Source organism: Hemiscyllium ocellatum, assembly GCF_020745735.1.
Source record: "Hemiscyllium ocellatum isolate sHemOce1 chromosome 27 unlocalized genomic scaffold, sHemOce1.pat.X.cur. SUPER_27_unloc_26, whole genome shotgun sequence".
NCBI lineage: Eukaryota > Metazoa > Chordata > Chondrichthyes > Orectolobiformes > Hemiscylliidae > Hemiscyllium > Hemiscyllium ocellatum.
The window spans coordinates 131,680-150,806 of NW_026867494.1; the positions used below are offsets into that span (position 1 = coordinate 131,680).

The 19,127-nt window shown below is 44.7% G+C and overlaps 1 protein-coding gene and 1 long non-coding RNA gene across 3 annotated transcripts; one reads left to right on the forward strand and one right to left on the reverse strand.

The window, feature by feature from the left end:
* The first annotated feature begins 3,956 nt into the window (after positions 1-3,956).
* LOC132807876 (uncharacterized) lies at positions 3,957-18,675 on the forward strand. Of its 2 annotated transcripts, none has more exons than XR_009642007.1 (3): positions 3,957-4,205; positions 5,771-5,854; positions 18,094-18,675. It is a non-coding gene; the product is annotated as an uncharacterized LOC132807876 (long non-coding RNA). The 2 variants fall into 2 exon arrangements; XR_009642008.1 differs by having other exon boundaries at positions 3,957-4,072.
* LOC132807875 (gastrula zinc finger protein XlCGF49.1-like) lies at positions 12,249-13,170 on the reverse strand. The gene is made up of 2 exons (XM_060821821.1): positions 13,057-13,170; positions 12,249-12,782 (listed from the first exon to the last, which is right to left on the reverse strand). The coding sequence occupies exons 1-2, from the start codon at positions 13,168-13,170 to the stop codon at positions 12,249-12,251; spliced, it is 648 nt and encodes a 215-aa protein (XP_060677804.1).
* Positions 18,676-19,127: the final 452 nt, after the last annotated feature.

The window sequence follows — 19,127 nt, forward strand, 5'->3', positions numbered from 1 at the left end:
TTTTAGCTGTTCTTAATTTTAAAGATCAGCCATTTCTTGCGCACCCTGTCTTCCAGGTAGAGTCATCACTATTGATTCTCTCCCTTTCCTGAGAAAGAGATACAGCAATCAAAGAGGGCATAAGAAAGCATGGGGGAATGGTAGAAGGGGGAGAGAATGGACAGGGGAGCGGGGTAGAGGGAGGAGAGAATTCACAGGAGAGCTGGGTAGAGAGAGAGAGGGAGAGAGAGAAAATTACAGGGGACAGAGGGTGGGGTGCAGAAAATGAGGGGAAGAGAGAGAAGAAGGCTGAGCACAGAATTGGTGAGTGCAGAGTGTGAAGAGAGAGAGTGGATTGGGACCAAATGGTTGGGGGACTGACAGCACAAATCCCACCTTCCTCAGGACTGGTGTCAGTGTCTCATGAATTGGAACTCACTCCACCCACAGCAGACCTGAGGCAATCGTTTCTCAATAGATACTTGGCTAACGCAGTAGAATCATATAATCCCGACAGGCCATTTGGCCCATAAATTTCAGACTGACCTTCCAAACAGTATCCCATCCAGACCCATCTGTTTTTCCTGCAGTTCCCCATGGTTAACCAATCCTCAGTTGCACATATGTGGACACTTCAGCACGGCCGATCCACCCTGAACTGCAGATATTTAGACTGTGAGAAGAAACTGGAGCACCCAGAGCTAACTCACGCAGACAGAAGAGTGAGAACTTGTTAAAGTCCACACAGACAGCTGCTCAAGAGTGGGACCGAATCCAGGTCCCTGACATTGTCAGGCAGTCGTACGAACCACTGAGCCACCCAGAGCTTTGATGTTCTGCTTTGTCCTAGTAGTTTGTAACATCTCATGTGCCCTCAGCAGAGGCTCTCTCCTCCTGACATTGTTGAACCACACCCACTGCAACCTCCCTTTCCCACTTCTCCAGCCCTGAGCACATCGGTTCCTGAATCCTGGCACCAAACAGACACCAATGCTGTCTGTGCTCCTGCTGACAACTGCAGAGAACGGAGACCATCCCTGTCACTGTTCTGTCCCTTACCACCACCTCCCCCTCCCCAATGTTGTTTTTACTCCCACTGCCCAACCAGTTAGCTCCTCCCACCTGCAGCCCTCTATCAGATCCCCTTTACCTGCCAGACCTGCACTTACACCCTCCTGACCCTATCCACTGATGCAAACAAAAGGCTCTCTCCGGAGGGGAATGACCGTCTCCCAGAATAAAGTGCCTGGTTAACTTTCCCACTTTACCCTCAACATGTGTGCAGCCTGGCTTCCAGCTCCATCTCTCTGAACGAATGTCCTCTAGGATGTGTTTGCCCTGGATCACAGCATCGAGGGCATCCCACCTTCTGCAAATTGTAAGACAAGCCCCACCCTGCCCTCTCCAATGTGTGTTGTATAACTGATAGCCAAGTTCGGAACCCATGAGGATTGCCTCAACAGGGACCTTGGTTTCATGTCACACTACAAGTGATCCCACTCACACAGGCTTGTACCCCATTACTCACATACGTTACCAAGCACGGTCGTATGCAAACACATGCTCTTTGCACATACACACACACTAACATGCACACCAATCAGTTTCTGGGGTGAAATTGCAATTGCAGAATTTTATTTGCAGATACATTATATTTTGCCCAAAAAGCACACAATCTTCAGGCAGTCAATTCATGTGACATGTTATAAATCCCTACTTGTTGTGGTTCTGTTTGCTGAGCTGGGAATTTGTGTTGCAGACGTTTCGTCCCCTGTCTAGGTGACATCCTCAATGCTTGGGAGCCTCCTGTGAAGCGCTTCTGTGATGTTTCCTCCGGCATTTATAGTGGTTTGTATCTGCCGCTTCTGGTTGTCACTATAAATGCCGGAGGAAACATCACAGAAGCGCATCATAGTAGGATCCCGAGCACTGAGGATGCCACCTAGACAGGGGACGAACATCTGCAACACAAATTCCCAGCTCGGAGAACAGAACCACAACAACGAGCGCCCGAGCTACAAATCTTCTCACAAACTTTGAAATCCCTACTTTGGAAACAGAACCAGTCTGACTCAAGATTGGGTTGCAGACAGACTCTAACATGAGTGAATCAGATGGTTTTCTTTCCCCAGAAAATGATTTCATCATTAGATTCTGAACTCCAGATTTCTGACTGAATTCCAGTTCCGCCATCTGCTGTGGCGGGATTCAAACCCAGGTGTCCCGAGGAGTCCCCAGAACTGGGTTGATAGTCCAGTCGATAATAGCACTCAGCCCTTGTTCCTTCAATCACCCTTTGCTGGCACATGAACTCACTGGTGCCTCCGTAGGTTAGAGGAGGGGGTGATGCCCTTCCCACACTGAGAGTAGGTGAGCATGCTGTGCCTGGTGTGGACCCGCTAGTGCGCCTGCAGGCTGGAGGAATTGATGAATCCCTTCCTGTGCTTGGAGCAGGTGATTGGCCATTCCCCTGTTGTGGACTCGCTGGGGAACTTCTAAAATCTCAAACCATATAATCGAGAAAAAACCCACTCTATTCACTACTGCAGACTTACAGCAAGGTTACACGTTAAAAAGTGTGCACTAATCTGTTCCTGTGCTGTGAGCTCTCCTACACGTTTCCCTCCAAGATCAGCTGTGAATTTTGCTGTTTTTAAATTTTTCCAAGATGTTCAGAGAGACATGATTTCAAACAGCAGAGGCAGTAACTATGCAGATTCACTGCTGTGTCCGTTAGTAATATACGTTTCTTTCTCGCTCTCTCTCTCCCTTACAGACCATGTGCTCACTGCCTTTGGCTGTCTTTCTCAATTTTGAAATTGTTGTTGTCTTGATTTTTTTTACTCCAAAGTTCCAAAACAATGCATCAACATATGAAACATTAATAGCTGTTCCTGGAATTCAAGGAAATCACCTCCAAAACTGAAAATACTTCAAAAAAGGAGCAGCTCTTACAGCCACAAATTTTCCGGTCCTCCATCTCCATGACTCTATAACAAATGTTCAACGAACTGGTCTGCAATTTCCCACATATGGCCTCCCTCCCATTTTGAATACAAGTGTTACATTAGCATTTTTCCAAACCAATGGAACCATAAGATCATACGACACAGGAGCAGAAATTAGGCCATTCAGCCCATCGAGTCTGCTCCACCATTCAATCATGGCTGAGATATTTCTCAACTCCATTCTCCAGCTTTCTTCCCGTAACCTTTGATCCCCTTGACAATCAAGAACATATATATATCAAGTCTTAAATAAACGCAATGAATCTTTCCCATGTTCAGAGATTTTTGGAATTTTGTAAGTAATGAATTCACTATCTCCACTGCCACTTCCTTCAGGACCCAGGATGTAGGCCATCAGCACCAGTCGACATGTCTGTCCTCAATCCAAATAGCTTGCTGTGTACCTTTACCCTCTCAATGTTGATTGTTTAAGTTCTACTCTTTCTATAGCCCCAGACTTGCCAATTCTAATAGGAATAGTTCTGTTGTCTGCCAACATAAAAACTGAGATCATCTCTGCCACTTCAGTGTTCCCCCATGAACTCACAGTTCTCATCTTCCAAGGTACCACACTTAGCTCAGCGACTCTGTTCCCATTAACATACCAACAGAAGCTTTTGCTGTCCTTTTAGATATTTAGTGCGAGGTTTCTTTTGTAAGTTAACTTACCTGTTTTTATTTATCGTTTTTACTATCCCTTTGTTTATGTTTGAAACTTTCCTAATGTTTGACCCTTCCAGAGGTCTAGAATAACATTTCACAACTGGCTGAAAAGTTTTAAAAAAAACTACTTTGAAACTTTTTTAAATAACACCTTTCTGGCGGCTGGGGGCCGGAAAAATGATCGCCCCGCCCCCATTGTCTCCGATTGTTTGGTGGTCTCCCCAACCACGCCCCCTCAGCGCGCCATGACGTCACGACGGGACACGCCCCCTGCGTGTTGGCGCATGTGCAGTGTAGGTCCCGCGGCCGGACAAAGCCAGTGTTACTGAGTGTGGGAGAGGAATGGCGCCGGCGGCTGAAGGAACAAGAACAGAAACCGCTGGAAAAGCTGAGCAGGTCCGGCAGCTCGTGTTGAGAGAAATGTGAGGACGTGTTTCGGGTCCGGGGATCCTTCTTCAGAACAGGACCAGGTTTCAGAAACATCCCGGGGAGGTCGCCAGGTCCGAGCGCCAAGACCTGGCTCCTGCCCCCGGGGAGAGGAGACAGTGAGACAGGGTAGGATTGGGAACCGCGGGAGGAGGGAGACTGGGGAGTTTATAAACTCCTAGGGGGAGGCCGCAGGCCGCGAATAAAAGCCCCACAGGCCCAGTGTTTACTTCACCGGGGAAGGGACTCTCGGGTTGCCTGGCAACCAGCCGCCATCTTTGTGAGGGTCAGGCGCATGTTGTCTTGGGGCGGGGAGCGCGGGCGGCCATCTTGGTGAGGGCACCATCAACTGTCATTTCTGGGAGAGAATTCCAACCTCGTGGCAGCCCCGGCCTTGGCCGAGCTTCATTCCCCACACAGTGTAGTGATGTGCAGGTTAGGGGGGCTCAGCCATGCTAAATTACTGATTAATGCCCAAGGATGGTCTGGTTAGTGTATGTTGGCCATGCTAATTTACCCGCAGTGTCCAGAGATGTGCAGGTTAGAGTGGATTGGCCGAGGTAAGTGTATCCATAGTGTTCGGGGTTCTGCAGGTTAGGGTGAAGGTCTGGACCTCCGAGATCGGTCAAAAGAATCACTAGGAGTACAATCTATTTAAAGCAAGGTTATCAGCTTTATGAAATAAGGCAGCCCGCACAGATTTGTCCAGCAACTCAGGTTAAAAGCTTCTATGTTCCGTGGCAAAATTACACAATTATATTTGAAAATTACTCATTATTTAATTTTGAGACAGCACAGCCTTAATGACAAGAATAGACCAATAAAATGTAATAAGGTGACATGATTGACAGCAGGTTAGTCCAATGATATTTCCTGGGAAACAGATTGTTTTACGTGCAAAAGCATCCCATGCTTGCTAGTTCAAGATTAGTTCGAATACCAAATTGCTTATGATTCATATTATGCAAATTCCATTGTTCTTTTATTTCTAAATCCAACCAACTCAGCAAAGCAGCAATTCAAGTTCAATGTCAAATCATGACCTGAAGCCATTTTGTTATATTATTTTAAAATATTATTTAAAATTGAAATGCCATTTTGTGGTTAATAAAAACCTACATACACCTGTTGCTCCTAAATTCAAATTTTAAATCCTGATCTCAATAAAGCAGCAGTTGTCTCATTACCCAAAAGGGTGAGACCACAAACGATATAAATACGGTTTTGATGGCTAATAACTCCTGAAAATCCTCCTACAAAAAAAGTCACTGAAAGCTGCATATCCCAAAGTGTGATATTCCTGTTTTGTAGAGCTTTTGGATTCTTCCATTCTATGCAAAACTCAGGGGAGACAATGTTCCTACAGTTACAGCACGAGGAGGACTTACTTTATTCAAAATAATAACCAGGTTTAGTGTAGGTAAGGGAGGGACCTTGCAAATAAGAGGCCTATCTTCGTGACTTCCTTGAGGCTGTTCAATAGATGGGTCTTTAGGTAAGAGATGCGGATATTGTCCCAGAACAGTTCCACCCATCCCATAATTGGGAAGACATTGGTGCCATTAGGGGTCAAAAAGTCTTTTGCTGAAGTCAACACATAACAGACCACTTCATCTCTGCCAAATATTCTGTTGTGACTTTGAAGAAACAAATTGTAACCGATAGATGACATTTCCCTATCTTCTCTTTTGCAGTGTGACCTATTTGGATGGGGCAAGGCTTACCAGGGTAGCCCACAGCACAACTGGTATCAAACTGGCACACAACACCTTTACAGGGTAAAGACCGTTTAGACTTGTTTTGTAAATGAACTGTTCAATCTCTGACCACTGCAATAGTCATTCTTGGTAATGTTCAGTCCCTCAGCATTTGGATGGGTATATGAATAGGAAGGGTTTAGAGGGATATGGGCCGAGTGCTGGCAGGTGGGACTAGATTGGGTTGGGTTATCTGGTCAGCATGGACGGGTTGGACCGAAAGGTCTATTTCTATGTTGTACATCTCTATGACTCTATGGGTGATCTAATTGTTCGTTCACAACAGTAAGTAAACATCCTTCAACATCCATCTTTTGAAGACCATTCAGGCTCATAGAAACTTCAATCAAATCACCCCTTGCTATTCCAAACTCTGGTTGAAAGTCAGACCTGCCTGACTAATGATTTCCCATAAAACAGTCTGGTCATTGTGGGTGTCAATCCAGTTTACCTTCTGTCAATTGCCTTTAATGCATTTTCATTCTTTCTTGGGTAAGGATATCAAAACTGAGCACCGTGTTCAAGATGTAGTCCCACCAGTGCTCTGTAACTGAGGCATACTCTCCTTACATTTATGTCATTGGCCTTTCTAATCACTTGCTGTGCTTGCATTCTAACTTGTGACTTATTTGCAAGGCCCCTGGATCCCTCTGCATCTCAGAATTGTGCAGTTGTTCTCCAAGTAGGTAATAAATTGCATTTTACCATATTGTACACCACTTGCAAGAGTTTTGCTTATTTATTTAACCAATCTAACAATCTGCATCCTTGATATGTCATCCCCACAATGTACTTCTCAATCTATCTTTGTGTTGCCTGCAAATGTAACCACATACCTTTGATCCTAGAGATGCCTGTTGGAACCGCACCATACATTCAAATATACAACCAATTTGACAAAAGAACCATTTTTGCATATCCTGTTTTCTGCCAGTCAGTTGATGTTCTATAACTATACTCTCCACCATGAGCTCCTCTGTGCAATGTGCTTTTCGTGAAAACATGTCAAACACCTTTAGGATATTCAAGTTCAGTATATCCACAGGCTTCAATTTACATACTCTTTCATAGAATTCCTTAGAACGGCATGGTAGCACAGTGGCTCCCTCTCCCGGCCAGAGACACCTGTTTGATTTCAGCCTTGAGTCGACTATCTGTTTGGAGTTTGTATGTTCTGTCTATGTCTTTGTGAGTTTCCACTGGGGGCTCCACAGTCCAAAGATGTGTAGGTTGGGTGGATTAGCTATGCTGGATTGTGTAATGTCCTTGGATGTACAAGCTCGGTGAGTTAGCCATGCTAAATGCAGGGTTATGGGAGTAGGGTGGCAGTCTGGATCTGGGTGGGATGCACTTGAGGGTTGGTGCAGGACTTGATCGGCCAAATGGTCTCTTTCCGCACTCTCGGAATTCTATGAATAAATTGGTGAAACAGCATTTTGTTTTCATATTAGCATGCTGATTCTTTTCAATTACCACAAGTATTTTGACATGGTGGTTATAATCTCCTTAATTGATTCAAAAACAAACGTTTAATTGCCATTGATTCAAGGAACCCATTTTCCCTTCTAGAACAGAAGAATTAAATATATTACTCTCCAGTCTGAGGAAAACTTGCCAGAATCTAATAAATCTTGGAAAATTAACATTAATGCAAATATGAGCTCGTTAGCCACCTTTTAAAATTCTATGATGAAGTCCACCTGTACCCAGAGATTTGCCAGCCCATAGCACCATCAGTTCGCTCAATAGCATTTAGCTAATGATTTTCATTTCACCAAACTCCTCTGTTTGTTCAACCTATGGGGTTAAAGGCAGGATTCTTGACAGTGTGGTGGAACAGAGGGATCTTGGAGTCCACGTCCATAGATTGCTCAAAGTTGCCACCCAGGTTGATAAGGTTGTTACGGAGGTGTACGGTGTGTTGGCTTTCATTAGCAGGGAGATTGAGCTTAAGAGCTGCAAGGTTATGCTGCAGCTGTATGGAGTACTGGTTAGATCACACTTGGAATATTCTGTTCACTTTTAGTCACCTAATTTTAGGGAAGATGAGTAGGGAAAATTCCAGAGGAAACATCACAGAAGTGCTTCACAGGAGGTTCCCAAGCACTGAGGATGTCACCTAGACAGGGGACGAAACGTCTGCAACACCCATTCCCAGCTCGGCGAACAGAACCACAACAGGAAGATGTGTAAGCTGAGAGGGGGTACAGAGGAGATTTACCTTGATGCTGCCTGGAATGGAGGGCATATCTTAGGTTGACTTTCTCATTGGAGCGAAGAAGGACGAGAGGTGACTTTATAGAGGTGTACTATGTGTTGAGAGGCATAGATAGAACGAATAGCTAGAGACTTTTTCCCCAGGTCAGAAATGTCTGTCATGACAGGACATAATTTTAAGATAATTGGAAGAAGGTTTAGGGGAGATGTCAGAGGTAGGTTTTTACTCAGAATGCTGAATGCATGGAATGCACTTTCAGGGTTGGAATGAGAGTCAGATACATTTAAGGACATTTAAGCGACTGCTGAACAAGCACATGGACGGCAGTAAATCGAGGGTTGTGCAGGCTAGTCTCATCTTCAAGTTGGATAAAAGGCTGGTACAACAGCGAGGGCTGAAGGGTCTGAACTGTGCTGTATTGTTCTACGTTCTCGTTCCAGAACGATGCAGCAGCAGTATTGGAAGAACAAAATTGCATCAAACTCCTTGACACTTCCAGGGATGGGCACTGTCGATGGAAACTCGTTTAAATTCTGCCAGCAATCAGGTGATAGCCGGGGTGGGGGGTGGGGGGAGGGTGGCAGCGGTGAGGCTTGAACTTGCTTACTTGAGAGTTTTTAGTTTTGGGTGCTATGTGCAATGAAGTGTGAATCATTGTTTCAGCAGTTGGTTGTGTGTGTTGTTTCTGAGTCAGTGGCCAAATTAAGGCGATTTACCCACAACCAGAGCAAGACGCTGGGATTAATATTGACTCCACTACATTCAGCATGACATCACGTCAATACTGTTAGAAAGCGAAAGCTGACACGAACTCCCACCCCACCAGACATCTCAAACCGAAACACCCAAAGAGAAGCGCATCGCCCTATAATCTGTAAAATTAATGTGAAAAGTGGTGTAACCTGCTCTAATGTTTAAAAATAAATCCCAGACACTTTAAAATAAAAAAAAATCCATTTATTTATCCAACAGTAACGGTGAACAGATGAACTAAACTATTAACAAACCGAATAAATCCCTTCTAACTACTGACTGTTCCGGAATAAAACAAGTTTCTTGTGATATGCTGATCCAATAAATATGATTCCCTCTCGTAACAAAAAAATAGAATTTAGTCTGTCAGATTACAGCCAGGTTCCGTGTCGTTTGGAATACTCTGTGCCGCCTTCTGTTGAATCTTCTCTCAGGAATGTCCTTCTCAGTATTTTTAAAATGATGCATTCTCTAATACAGAGATGACTGACAGCCAATTTCCATCTCTCAATAGAACTGAGGACTCTTAGCTCTCACGAGGGGGAGTTAGAGATCAGGGTGTTCAGTTGATTGTACCCTGAAGTTGGCAACACAGGTCAATGGAGTGGTCATGAAGACATATGGAATGCTTTCCTTCCCTGGGATTGAGTACAAGGGTTGGCAGGTTATGTTACAGTTGTATAGGACTTTGGTTCGGCCACATTTGGAATACTTCATACAGTTCTGGTTGCCACATTACCAAAAGGATGTGGATGCTTTGGAGAGGTTCACCAGGATGTTACCTGGTAAACAGGGCACTAGCTAAGAGGAGAGATTGAGTAGATTAGGATTATTTTCATTAGAAAGGTGGGGTTTGAGGGGGTGGGGACCTGAATGAGATCTACAAACCATGGGGTGGCATGGTGGCTCAGTGGTTAGCACTTCTGCCTCACAGCACCAGGCCTCTGGGTTTAATTCCCCCTTGGGCGAGTGTGTGGAGTTTGCATATTCTCCCCATCTCTGATTGTCATCCAGGTGCTTTAGTTTCTTCCCACAATCCAAAGATGTGTGGATCAAGTGAATTGCCAGGTCAGGGGTAAATGGTAGGTGAATGTGTCTGAGTGGGTTACTCTTCAGGTAGTTGGTGTGAACTTGTTGGGCCGAAGGGCCTGTTTACACACTGTAAGTCATCTAATCTAATCAAAACCTGGTCAGAAGCAGCCTACCGGAATAAGATGCCACTGGCTATTTCCCCACCAGGACTGACTTTGCCCAGAAAACACACATTTTAAATGAATAGGGCACCATTCATTTTAAGATCAGGTGAACTTAAGAGGGACTGCATTGGCTTAGAAAGGAGAGATCCGTGACACACACAAAGACCTGAAATCATTGCTGCACTATTATTAGTGAATTGGAATTAAGGCTGGATTTTTTTTCCGGTGGAGCAGAGGAGGTTGAGAGGTGAGTTTTGTAAAATCATGAGGGGCATAGATAGTGTTAATGGTAATTGTCTCTTCGCGAGGGTGGGGGATTCAAGTCCAGGGGGCACATACGTACAGTGAAAGGAGAGAGATTGACAAAAAGACACGTGGAGCAAATGTTTTCGTGTGGTTCACGTGTGGAATGAACCTCCAGGGGAAGTGGTGGACATGGGCACAATTACAACATTTAAAAGACATTTGGATAAGTGCATGAGTAGGAAAGGTTTGGAGGGACAGGGAGAGGCTGAATAAGCTGGGGTTGTTTACCCTGGGGTCTCAGCGGCTGAGGGGTTGCCTTATCGAGGTCTAAAAAGCCATGAGGGGCATGGATAGGATAAATAGTCAAGGTCTTTTCCCTGCGTTGGGTGAGTACAGAACTGGAGGGGAATAGGTTTAAAGTGAAAGGAGAAACATTTTAAAAGGGACCTGAGGGGCAACTTTTTCATACAGAGGGAGGTGCATGGATGCAGTGAGCTGCCAAAGGAAGTAGTGGATGCTGGGAAAATGTCAACATGCAAAAGCCTTGGGCGGCATGGTGGCTCAGTGGTCAGCATTGCTGCCTCACAGCACTCGGGTCCCAGGTTCGATTCCAGCCTCTGGTAACTGTGTGTGGAGTTTGCACACTCTCCCCATCTCTGTGCAGGTTTCCTCCGACAGTCACAAAGATGTGCAGGTTCGGTGAATTGGCCATGCTAAGTTGCCTGTAGTGTTAGGGTGGGTTACTCTTCGGAGGGTTGGTGAGGACTTATTGGGCTGAAGGGCCTGTTTCCACGCTGCAGGGAATCTAATCGAAAGGCACCTGGATGGGTGTATGTACAGGAAGAGTTTAGAGGGATACAAGCCAAGTGCTGGCAAACGGGACTAGAGTAATTTAGGATTTCTGGTCAGAATGAATGAGTTGGACCAAAGGGTCGGTTTCCAGCACTTGGCCTATATCCCTCTCAACCATTCCTATTCATGTCCCCATCCAGATGCCAATTAAAAGCTGTCATTGTACCAGCCTTCACCACTTCTTCTGGCAGCTCATTCCATACATGCATCACCCTCTGTAATGAAAAGGTTGCCCTTTAGGTCCCATTTAAATCTTTCCCCTCTCACCATAAACCCTCTGGTTCTGGACTGCGCAACCTCCAGGGAAATGACCTTGTTATTTAGCCTATCCATACCCCTCATGATTTTATAAACCCATATAAGGTCACCCCTCAACCTCTGACACTCCAGGGAAAACAGCCCCAGTCTATTCAACCTCTCGGCACCATCCTGGTAAATCATTTCTGATAGAGAAGTCAATGATTTGGGTTAATACCTGAAACACTGACTTCACTGCTGGTGCTGCCTGGCTTGCTGTGTTCTCCCAGCCTCCTGCTTGCCTACTTTGGATTCCAGCATCTGCAGTTTGTTTTTGTCTCTAACGAATGGCAGAGCAGACTCGATGGGCTGAATGGCCTAACTTCTGCTCCAATGGCCTTGCAGGCTTAGGTTTGTGCAGATTGTTTCATTGGGAATGTGCAGTCCTGGGCTCAACGAGGAGCAGCAGCGCCCAATGGATCAAAGTTCATAGAATCACAGAATCCCTACAGTGTGGACACAAGTCCTTCAGCCCAACAAGTTCAAACTGACCCTCTGAAGAGTAACCCACCCAGACCCATTTCCCTATCCTATTACTTGACATTTCCCCTGACTAATACACCACACCGACACATCCCTGAACACTGGGACAATTTAGCTTCGCCAATCCACCCTACCTGCACACCTTTGGATTGTGGGAGAAAACCGGAACACCCAGAGAAAACCCACACAGGCACAGGAGGAGAATGTACAAACTCCACACAGATAGTTGCCCCAATAGCGGAATCAAAGCCGGGTCCCTGGCACTGGGAAGCAATTCTACTCACCACTGAGCCACCGTGGGAGTGGGTGCAGTCCAGCAGAAAACAAAACAAGCCCACCAACTCTCCCACTATCAGACTGGGCAGGAGGTTCAGTCCTGGGGGTGACCCACAGCAGCCTCACCGGCAGAATCCGATTGTTGGGAGCACTGGTGCCCCCGCTGGTGCCTCTGCAAGTTGCAGGACTGGGTGAAGGCCTTCCCACACACAGGGCAGCTGAAGGGCCGCTCGCCGGTGTGAACCCGCTGGTGCTTCAGTAGGTCAGAGGAATTGCTGAAGGCTTTTCCGCACTCAGGACAAGTGAATGGCCTCTCCCCGGAGTGGACCCGCCGGTGGATCACCACGTGGGAGAAATTGCTGAAGGCCTTCCCACACTCGGGGCAACTGAAGGGCCTCTCCCTGGTGTGGACCCACCGGTGGGTCAGCAGGTTGGAGGCATGGGTGAAGGCCTTCCCACACTCAGGGCAGCTGAAAGGCCTCTCCCCAGTGTGGACCCGCTGGTGGGTCAGCAGGGCAGAGGAATCGCTGAACCCCTTCCCGCACTCTGGGCAAGTGAATGGCGTCTCCCCTGTGTGGACACTCTGGTGCCTCAGCAGGGAAAAGGCCTGGGTGAAGGCCTTCCCACACTTGGGGCAGCTGAAGGGCTTCTCCCCTGTGTGGACCCACTGGTGTGTCAGCAAGGCAGAGGAACTGCTGAACTCCTTCCCACACTCTGGGCAGGCGAATGGTCTCCCCGGTGTGGACCCGCTGGTGCTTCAGTAGGTCAGAGGAATTGCTGAAGGCCTTCCCGCACTCAGAGCAGCTGAAGGGCCTCTCCCCTGTGTGGACCCGTTGGTGCCTCAGCAGGGTGGAGGAACTGCTGAATCCCTTCCCACACTCAGGGCAGGAGAATGGCCTGACCCCAGTGTGACTGCGCCGATGAGCATCCAGGACAGACAGGACATGGAAGCCTTTCCCACAGTCACCACATTTCCAAGATTTCTCCACGGGGCGGGATTCCTCGGGTTTCTCCATGGCTGAAGCTTCAGCGGTACACAAACATGTGTACAGTCCCTCCCCACCGTGAATTCCTCTTTCCAGGCTGGATAACTGTTTTAGGTTCCACACTCAGTGCGCTGTAACAGTAGGGTCTCTCATTCCGTCCCACTGATGCTGAAAACGTACTGAAACAGGGACCAAAAAACTTTGCTCCTTCTCACAGAATCTTAGTCAAAACTCATTACAGTCCCAAAGGACTGAACGACTGTCAGACGTTGACGTGAAATTGAGGACAGCAGACGCTTGGGAGTCCGAGTTGAAAAGTGTGGAAAAGCACATCAGGGTCAGGCAGCATCTGAGGAGCAGGAGAGTCGGTGTTTTGGGCATAAGCCCTTCATCTGTTGTTTTTTAAACTTCAGTTTTCAGATCAAATACCCTGTAAAAAGAGATTACAAAAGTCATCATTGTCACTGAGACGGTCTATAGCCTTAAAACTTGTCTTTAAACATTTAGACTCAATGTAATGCTGAATTATATAACACATTTATTGCACTAGAAAATAGACAGACAGCAAGGCTCAAAAAAGGGGGGGATCTGAAAGAATGCAAAAGATAGGGACACCTGGGTTTACCAAGTGATAACAGGATGCTGTCAGACAATTAAGAACGTTTGCCTTAGCATCGGCGATTCTGTATGAACAGGACACCAAGTGATAACATTCACAGCCGTCCCCTTGTGAAATTAATGACCGTGTTTGATTCTGACCCTGAAATGAAACTTGGTACTATCAAAAGCTTTGTAATTAACGGTCAGTTGCTGTCAATTATAATGGATTCTTATACCCATTGCAAGCAGGGCAGTCACAGAGAAAATAAATCTTTGCTGTTACAAAACCCTGACCTGACTGTTCAAAAGGACACCATTTTAGTGCTGAGGCTGTTGAATCCAGTAGAAAATTAACTCTTAGTGCTTAGCTGCTATGGATTGAATTTAATTGCATTTTGAGAATTTTTGATGCTTTTGAGTAGCCAATTCTGGTTATGAAATGCAAACTCTGTAAAAGGAAATTCTGATAAAGCTTTAACTAACTTGCTGTTTTTACAGACTGCCCCACTATCAATTCTAACTAATCAGATCTTATGTCTTATTTGAATTTCAATCACAAACTTGAAAAGAAGGCATGTTCCATTCGAAAACGAATGAATCAGTTGAAATGAAACCTCACGGTAACATCTCAGCCTCAGGGACAGAATGATTTAGGGCTTAAAAAGCAGGAGTCTGCTCCCAGCTTAGAAATTTATTCTAGGTTGAATATTGAAGAGATTCTTGCACAATGTGTCGGGAAGCCATTTTATGATTGAACGTTTGCCCTCCTTACTAAGAAGCCGTTTTATAAAACAACTATATCTGACATGTGAGCTGTGCGAGGTTATCTTGTGAACTCTCCAGTTAGCTGAGACTGGGACCTCTTTATGAGATGAGTTTATCTCGCTCGCAGGCGCCTAACTCAGCTGTTTTTCCCACCTGACGAATGGCTTCAGGCCTGTAGGAGTGATTAGTCAAGCTTCACAGATCTGTCAATGAGCTTTTCTTCCTTATGAATTATTGTCTTTCACTGTTATCTGTCTAATTAAGAACATGCAATTCCTTTTTCAAACTTTTGTAGAAAGGAAGCCACTTTGTATCAATACATTGGAGTCGCCTGCTGGGCATCTGGACAGCTGGTAACCTACTCTCTTAGATTATTAGAACCTAGTTAGTTTAGCTTATAGGTATCAATGTTATGTTGTCACAGTGATGCTATTAGTGAATAAAGGGGATAACTAAAATTATACTAAACTGTCCATAACAGGTTTTTATTTCAGACTTCCAAACAGTACGATTTCCGGGATGAACCAAGAGAGAGGCTTTACAGGTCTGAGTCCACAAGGGATACCCTGGGCCGTCTCAAATCTCCACTTTCACATCAGTCCAGGGTAGAAATTCACAACAAGCAATTCTTTTTCTGCAGAACAATCTTTTCTTTTGTTATTCCACAAATTTGAAAGCACCATCCCACCCTCTCCCCAACCCCCCATCCATTCTCACTCCACTCTAATTCTCCTGAAGGCTGCTAATTCAGGATCTTACAGGGCCAAAAAAGTAAAAACATCTCTTTAGAATAACTCTACCTGAAAGTTAATATCTTTCACAACATTGGGATACTGCTCAGTGTGAGCAGATCTGATTTTGGGAAGCAAAGAAAAACTGTCTAAATTCAGGATAAACCTTCACTACAGCGTCTTTAGAAACGACCAGGCACGGGGTCAAGGCATTGACACCAACACCAGAGAGAAACTCAACATACAGACGTGGCAAACCATCAGTCTTTAATCTTTCAGAATGGGTTGTAGGGATCATTAATATGTAAATCTCAGAACTTCTTACAAATCACCTTCTCGAGGTAACTTAAGGTTTGTAACAAAAGGTGACATCTCAGCTCAGACAATGCATTAAAGGTACGAGATCACAGTCAGTCTGTATCCCAATTTTGAATCGGACAGGTTCTGTTTCCAAAGTGAAATTTACAAAATATTATATGCATTCACTGCCTGCATTTACTGCCAGCAGATTGTGCATTTTTTGAACAAAATCAAGTTTTTGGATCAGAAATTGGCTAGCTGAAAGAAGACAGAGGGTGGTAGTTGATGGGAAATATTCATCCTGGAGTTCACTTACTAGCGAGGTACCACAAGGATCTGTTTTGGGTTCACTGCTCTTCGTCACTTTACAAATGGCCTGGATGAGGGCATAGAAGGTGGGTTCGTAAATTCGCGGATGATACTAAAGTCGGTAGAGTTGTGGATACTGACTAACGATGTTGCCAGTTACAGAGGGACATAGATAAGCTGCAGAGCTGGGCTGAGAGGTGGAAAATGGAGTGCAATGCAAAAAAGTGAGAGGTGATTCACTTTGGAAAGAGCGACAGGAATGCAGAGTACTGGGCTAATGGTAAGATTCTTCGTAGTGTAGATGAGCAGAGAGATTTCTGTTTCCAAGTACGTAGATCCTTGAAAGTTACCCAGGTTGATCGAGCTGTTAAGAAGGCACACGGTGTGTTAGCTTTTGTTGGTAGAGGGATTGAGTTTCAGAACCATGAGATCATGCTGCAGCTGTACAAAACTCTGGTGCGGCCAGATTTGGAGTATTGCGTGCAGTTCTGGTCACTGCATTATAGAAAGGATGTGGAAGCTTTAGAAAAGGTTCAGAGGAGATTTACTAGGATGTTACCTGGTATGGAGGGAAGGTCTTAGGAGGAAAGGCTGAGGAGCGTGCGGCTGTTTTCTTTAGGGAGCAGGTTGAAAGATGACTTAAGTGACTCAGAAGATAATCCGAGAGTTAGATAGGCTGGACAGTGAATGCCTTTTTCCTTGGGTGGCAATGGCTAGCATGAGGGGATATAACTTTAAATTGAGGGGTGATAGATATAGGACAGATGATCAGAGGTAGTTTCTTTACTCAGAGTAGTAGAGGTGTGGAACGTACTGCCTGCAATAGTAGTAGACTCGCCAACTTTAAGGGCATTTAAATGGTCATTGGATAGGCATATGAACGAGAATGGAATAGTGTCGGTTAGATGAGCTTCAGATTGGTCCCACAGGTCGATGCAATATTGAAGGCCAAAGGGTCTGCACTGTGCTGTAATGTTCTATGTATCTCTAAATATAATTCTGCAAATACAAATTCACCCTATACACTTGTATGCATGTGTGCGTGCATGAGAGAAAGCAAATGTCGATGTCTATGCTGTTTGTCTCTGTCTATTTTGATAACAAATGCTTTATTTCTGTAAATGTTGTTATAAATCAGAGTTGGGTACTAATAGTTAGATGTAAGGGAGAGAGAATTCCTCAAGTTAGGTACCATAAGAATCCAATCCATCTGAAACTGCAGATGTTTGGACTGTGGGAGGAAACCGGAGCACCCAGAGGTAACCCGCGCAGACAGAAGGGGGAGAACATACCAAAATTCACACAGACAGTCACGAGAAGATGGAATCAAATCGCTTCTAACAATTCTCCCACACCTGCAAAACCCTGAACACTGTGGGTAATTTAGCAGGGCCAATTCACCCTAACCTGGGCAAAGATAAAAATCACATGACACCAGTCCAACAGGTTTATTTGGAAGCACTAGCTTTTGGAGCGCTGCTCCTTCATCAGGTGGTTGTGGAGTATAAGATCATAAGACACTGAGTTTACAGCAAAACACTACAGAGTCATGCCACTGAAATTATACATTGAAGAACCCTGGATTGTAAAGTCTTTCATCCTTTAGAATGAGTTGCTGGTGTCATTAATATGTAAATCCCAGAACTTCTGATAAGACACCTACTCGAGATAACTTAAGGTTTTATTAGAAAAGATGACAACTCAACTCAGACAATGCATTAAAGGTGTGAGGCCAGAGTCTGTCTGTATCCCAGTTTTTGAGTCAGACTGATTCTATTTCCAAAGTGGAATTTATAAAATATTCTATGTATTGTCTGCCTGCAGATTGTGCATTTTTTGAGCAAAATGCACAATGTATCTGCAAATACAAATTCACCCATAGAGCTGTGTGTGTGTGTGTGTGTGTGTGTGTGTCGCGCACATGAGAGAGAGAAAAAGTCTCGTTCCATACTGTATTGCACAACAGATGCTTTATTTCTGTTGATGTAAATATTGTTATAAATCACAGCTAGGTACAAATACTTAGATGTAAGGGAGAGAGAATTCTTCAATGAGGGCACTATAAGAATCCTGGCAGACCCCTATTTCTAGTTTACTTGCCAATGAACAGACACAAGCACCTATTTAATTCTAATTTTTCGCCTTTTCTGTTATATTTTCTGGTATGATGATATTCTGTGTGTGGATGATCTACAGGCTGGGAGATTGTAGGTTGGACTTTGATTGAGTGAATGATTTATTGTTCCAGAAGGGGTCAAAGGAGGTTAAAGCTTCAGCAGAAATGAAGCACAGCTGAGAACAGACAACAACTGTGTGGGAACAGGAAGATCAACCAAGGACAAAGAAACTAGGACCTGAAATCTGAGCTGACACTAGACTGCCCTGTGGTCAGTGCTTTGATTAGCAGTGTCACCACTCTACCTTTACCTAGCTTCCCATTCGACTTGAATGCCACATCTCCCCTCAATATTTAGGATCTACTCCTTGTCACCCTGAAGCTATGTCTCTGTAAGGAGTCTCAGATCATAATTATTCTCTTCAATGTGAGTAGTCAATTCATTCATTTTTGTTACGTTGCAGCGCTATTACGACACGGGTAACCCCCTCTGCTAAATTAAACCAGCAGTATAGAGATAATTCACCCCATGCAGTAATATGTTAACGTTCGAGAGGCAAAGAACTATCCCAAAGGTAAATATTTAAAGTGAAAATTTAACAACTTTACTCTTTACATCCAACAGAGAATTTTAAAACTCACAAAAATGCCCGGTTTTATAGTCCAAACATCGGATCATTTTATTGGTGTTAATATTATCAAAATACTTAATTCAAACTTGATTGGACTTTGGTATTTTGGGGCAAAATTTAAACTGATTGGCCAAATTTAAATTTGTTTGTGCCTCATGGCAACCCAGTTGCTCTATTTGTGTTGACCAAATATTACATTCCCATCTTGTTTAGAACATTTTGTTCTGCTCGATTTGTTAACTCTCTTCAAGGTATAGTACCTCTACCCCTTCATAACAAGCACACAGTCAGATACTGACCTTTTAGTTTTATTGTTTGTAATGTTTTGAATCCAGTTTTAATTGCTGGTACATTTATTCTCCTTGTTCCTTTTTATTGTTCTCTGATGTCCATTTTCCACATCACTACATTGCTTATCTACCTTGATTTGGATTGGCCTTACTAAATTGCCCATAGTGCCCAGGGATGTACAGGTTAGGTGGCTTAGCCAATGGGAAAGGCAGGGTTATAGTTTTGTCATAATAGAAGCAGGAG

Bases quoted from the DNA above. Each gene is read 5' to 3' on its own strand.
- LOC132807875 (XM_060821821.1), bottom strand. From the start codon at position 13,170: ATGGAGAAACCCGAGGAATCCCGCCCCGTGGAGAAATCTTGGAAATGT. The intron at 12,783-13,056 runs GTCAGGCCATTC...AGCTGCCCCAAG, and splicing joins ATCGGCGCAGTCACACTGGG to TGTGGGAAGGCCTTCACCCA.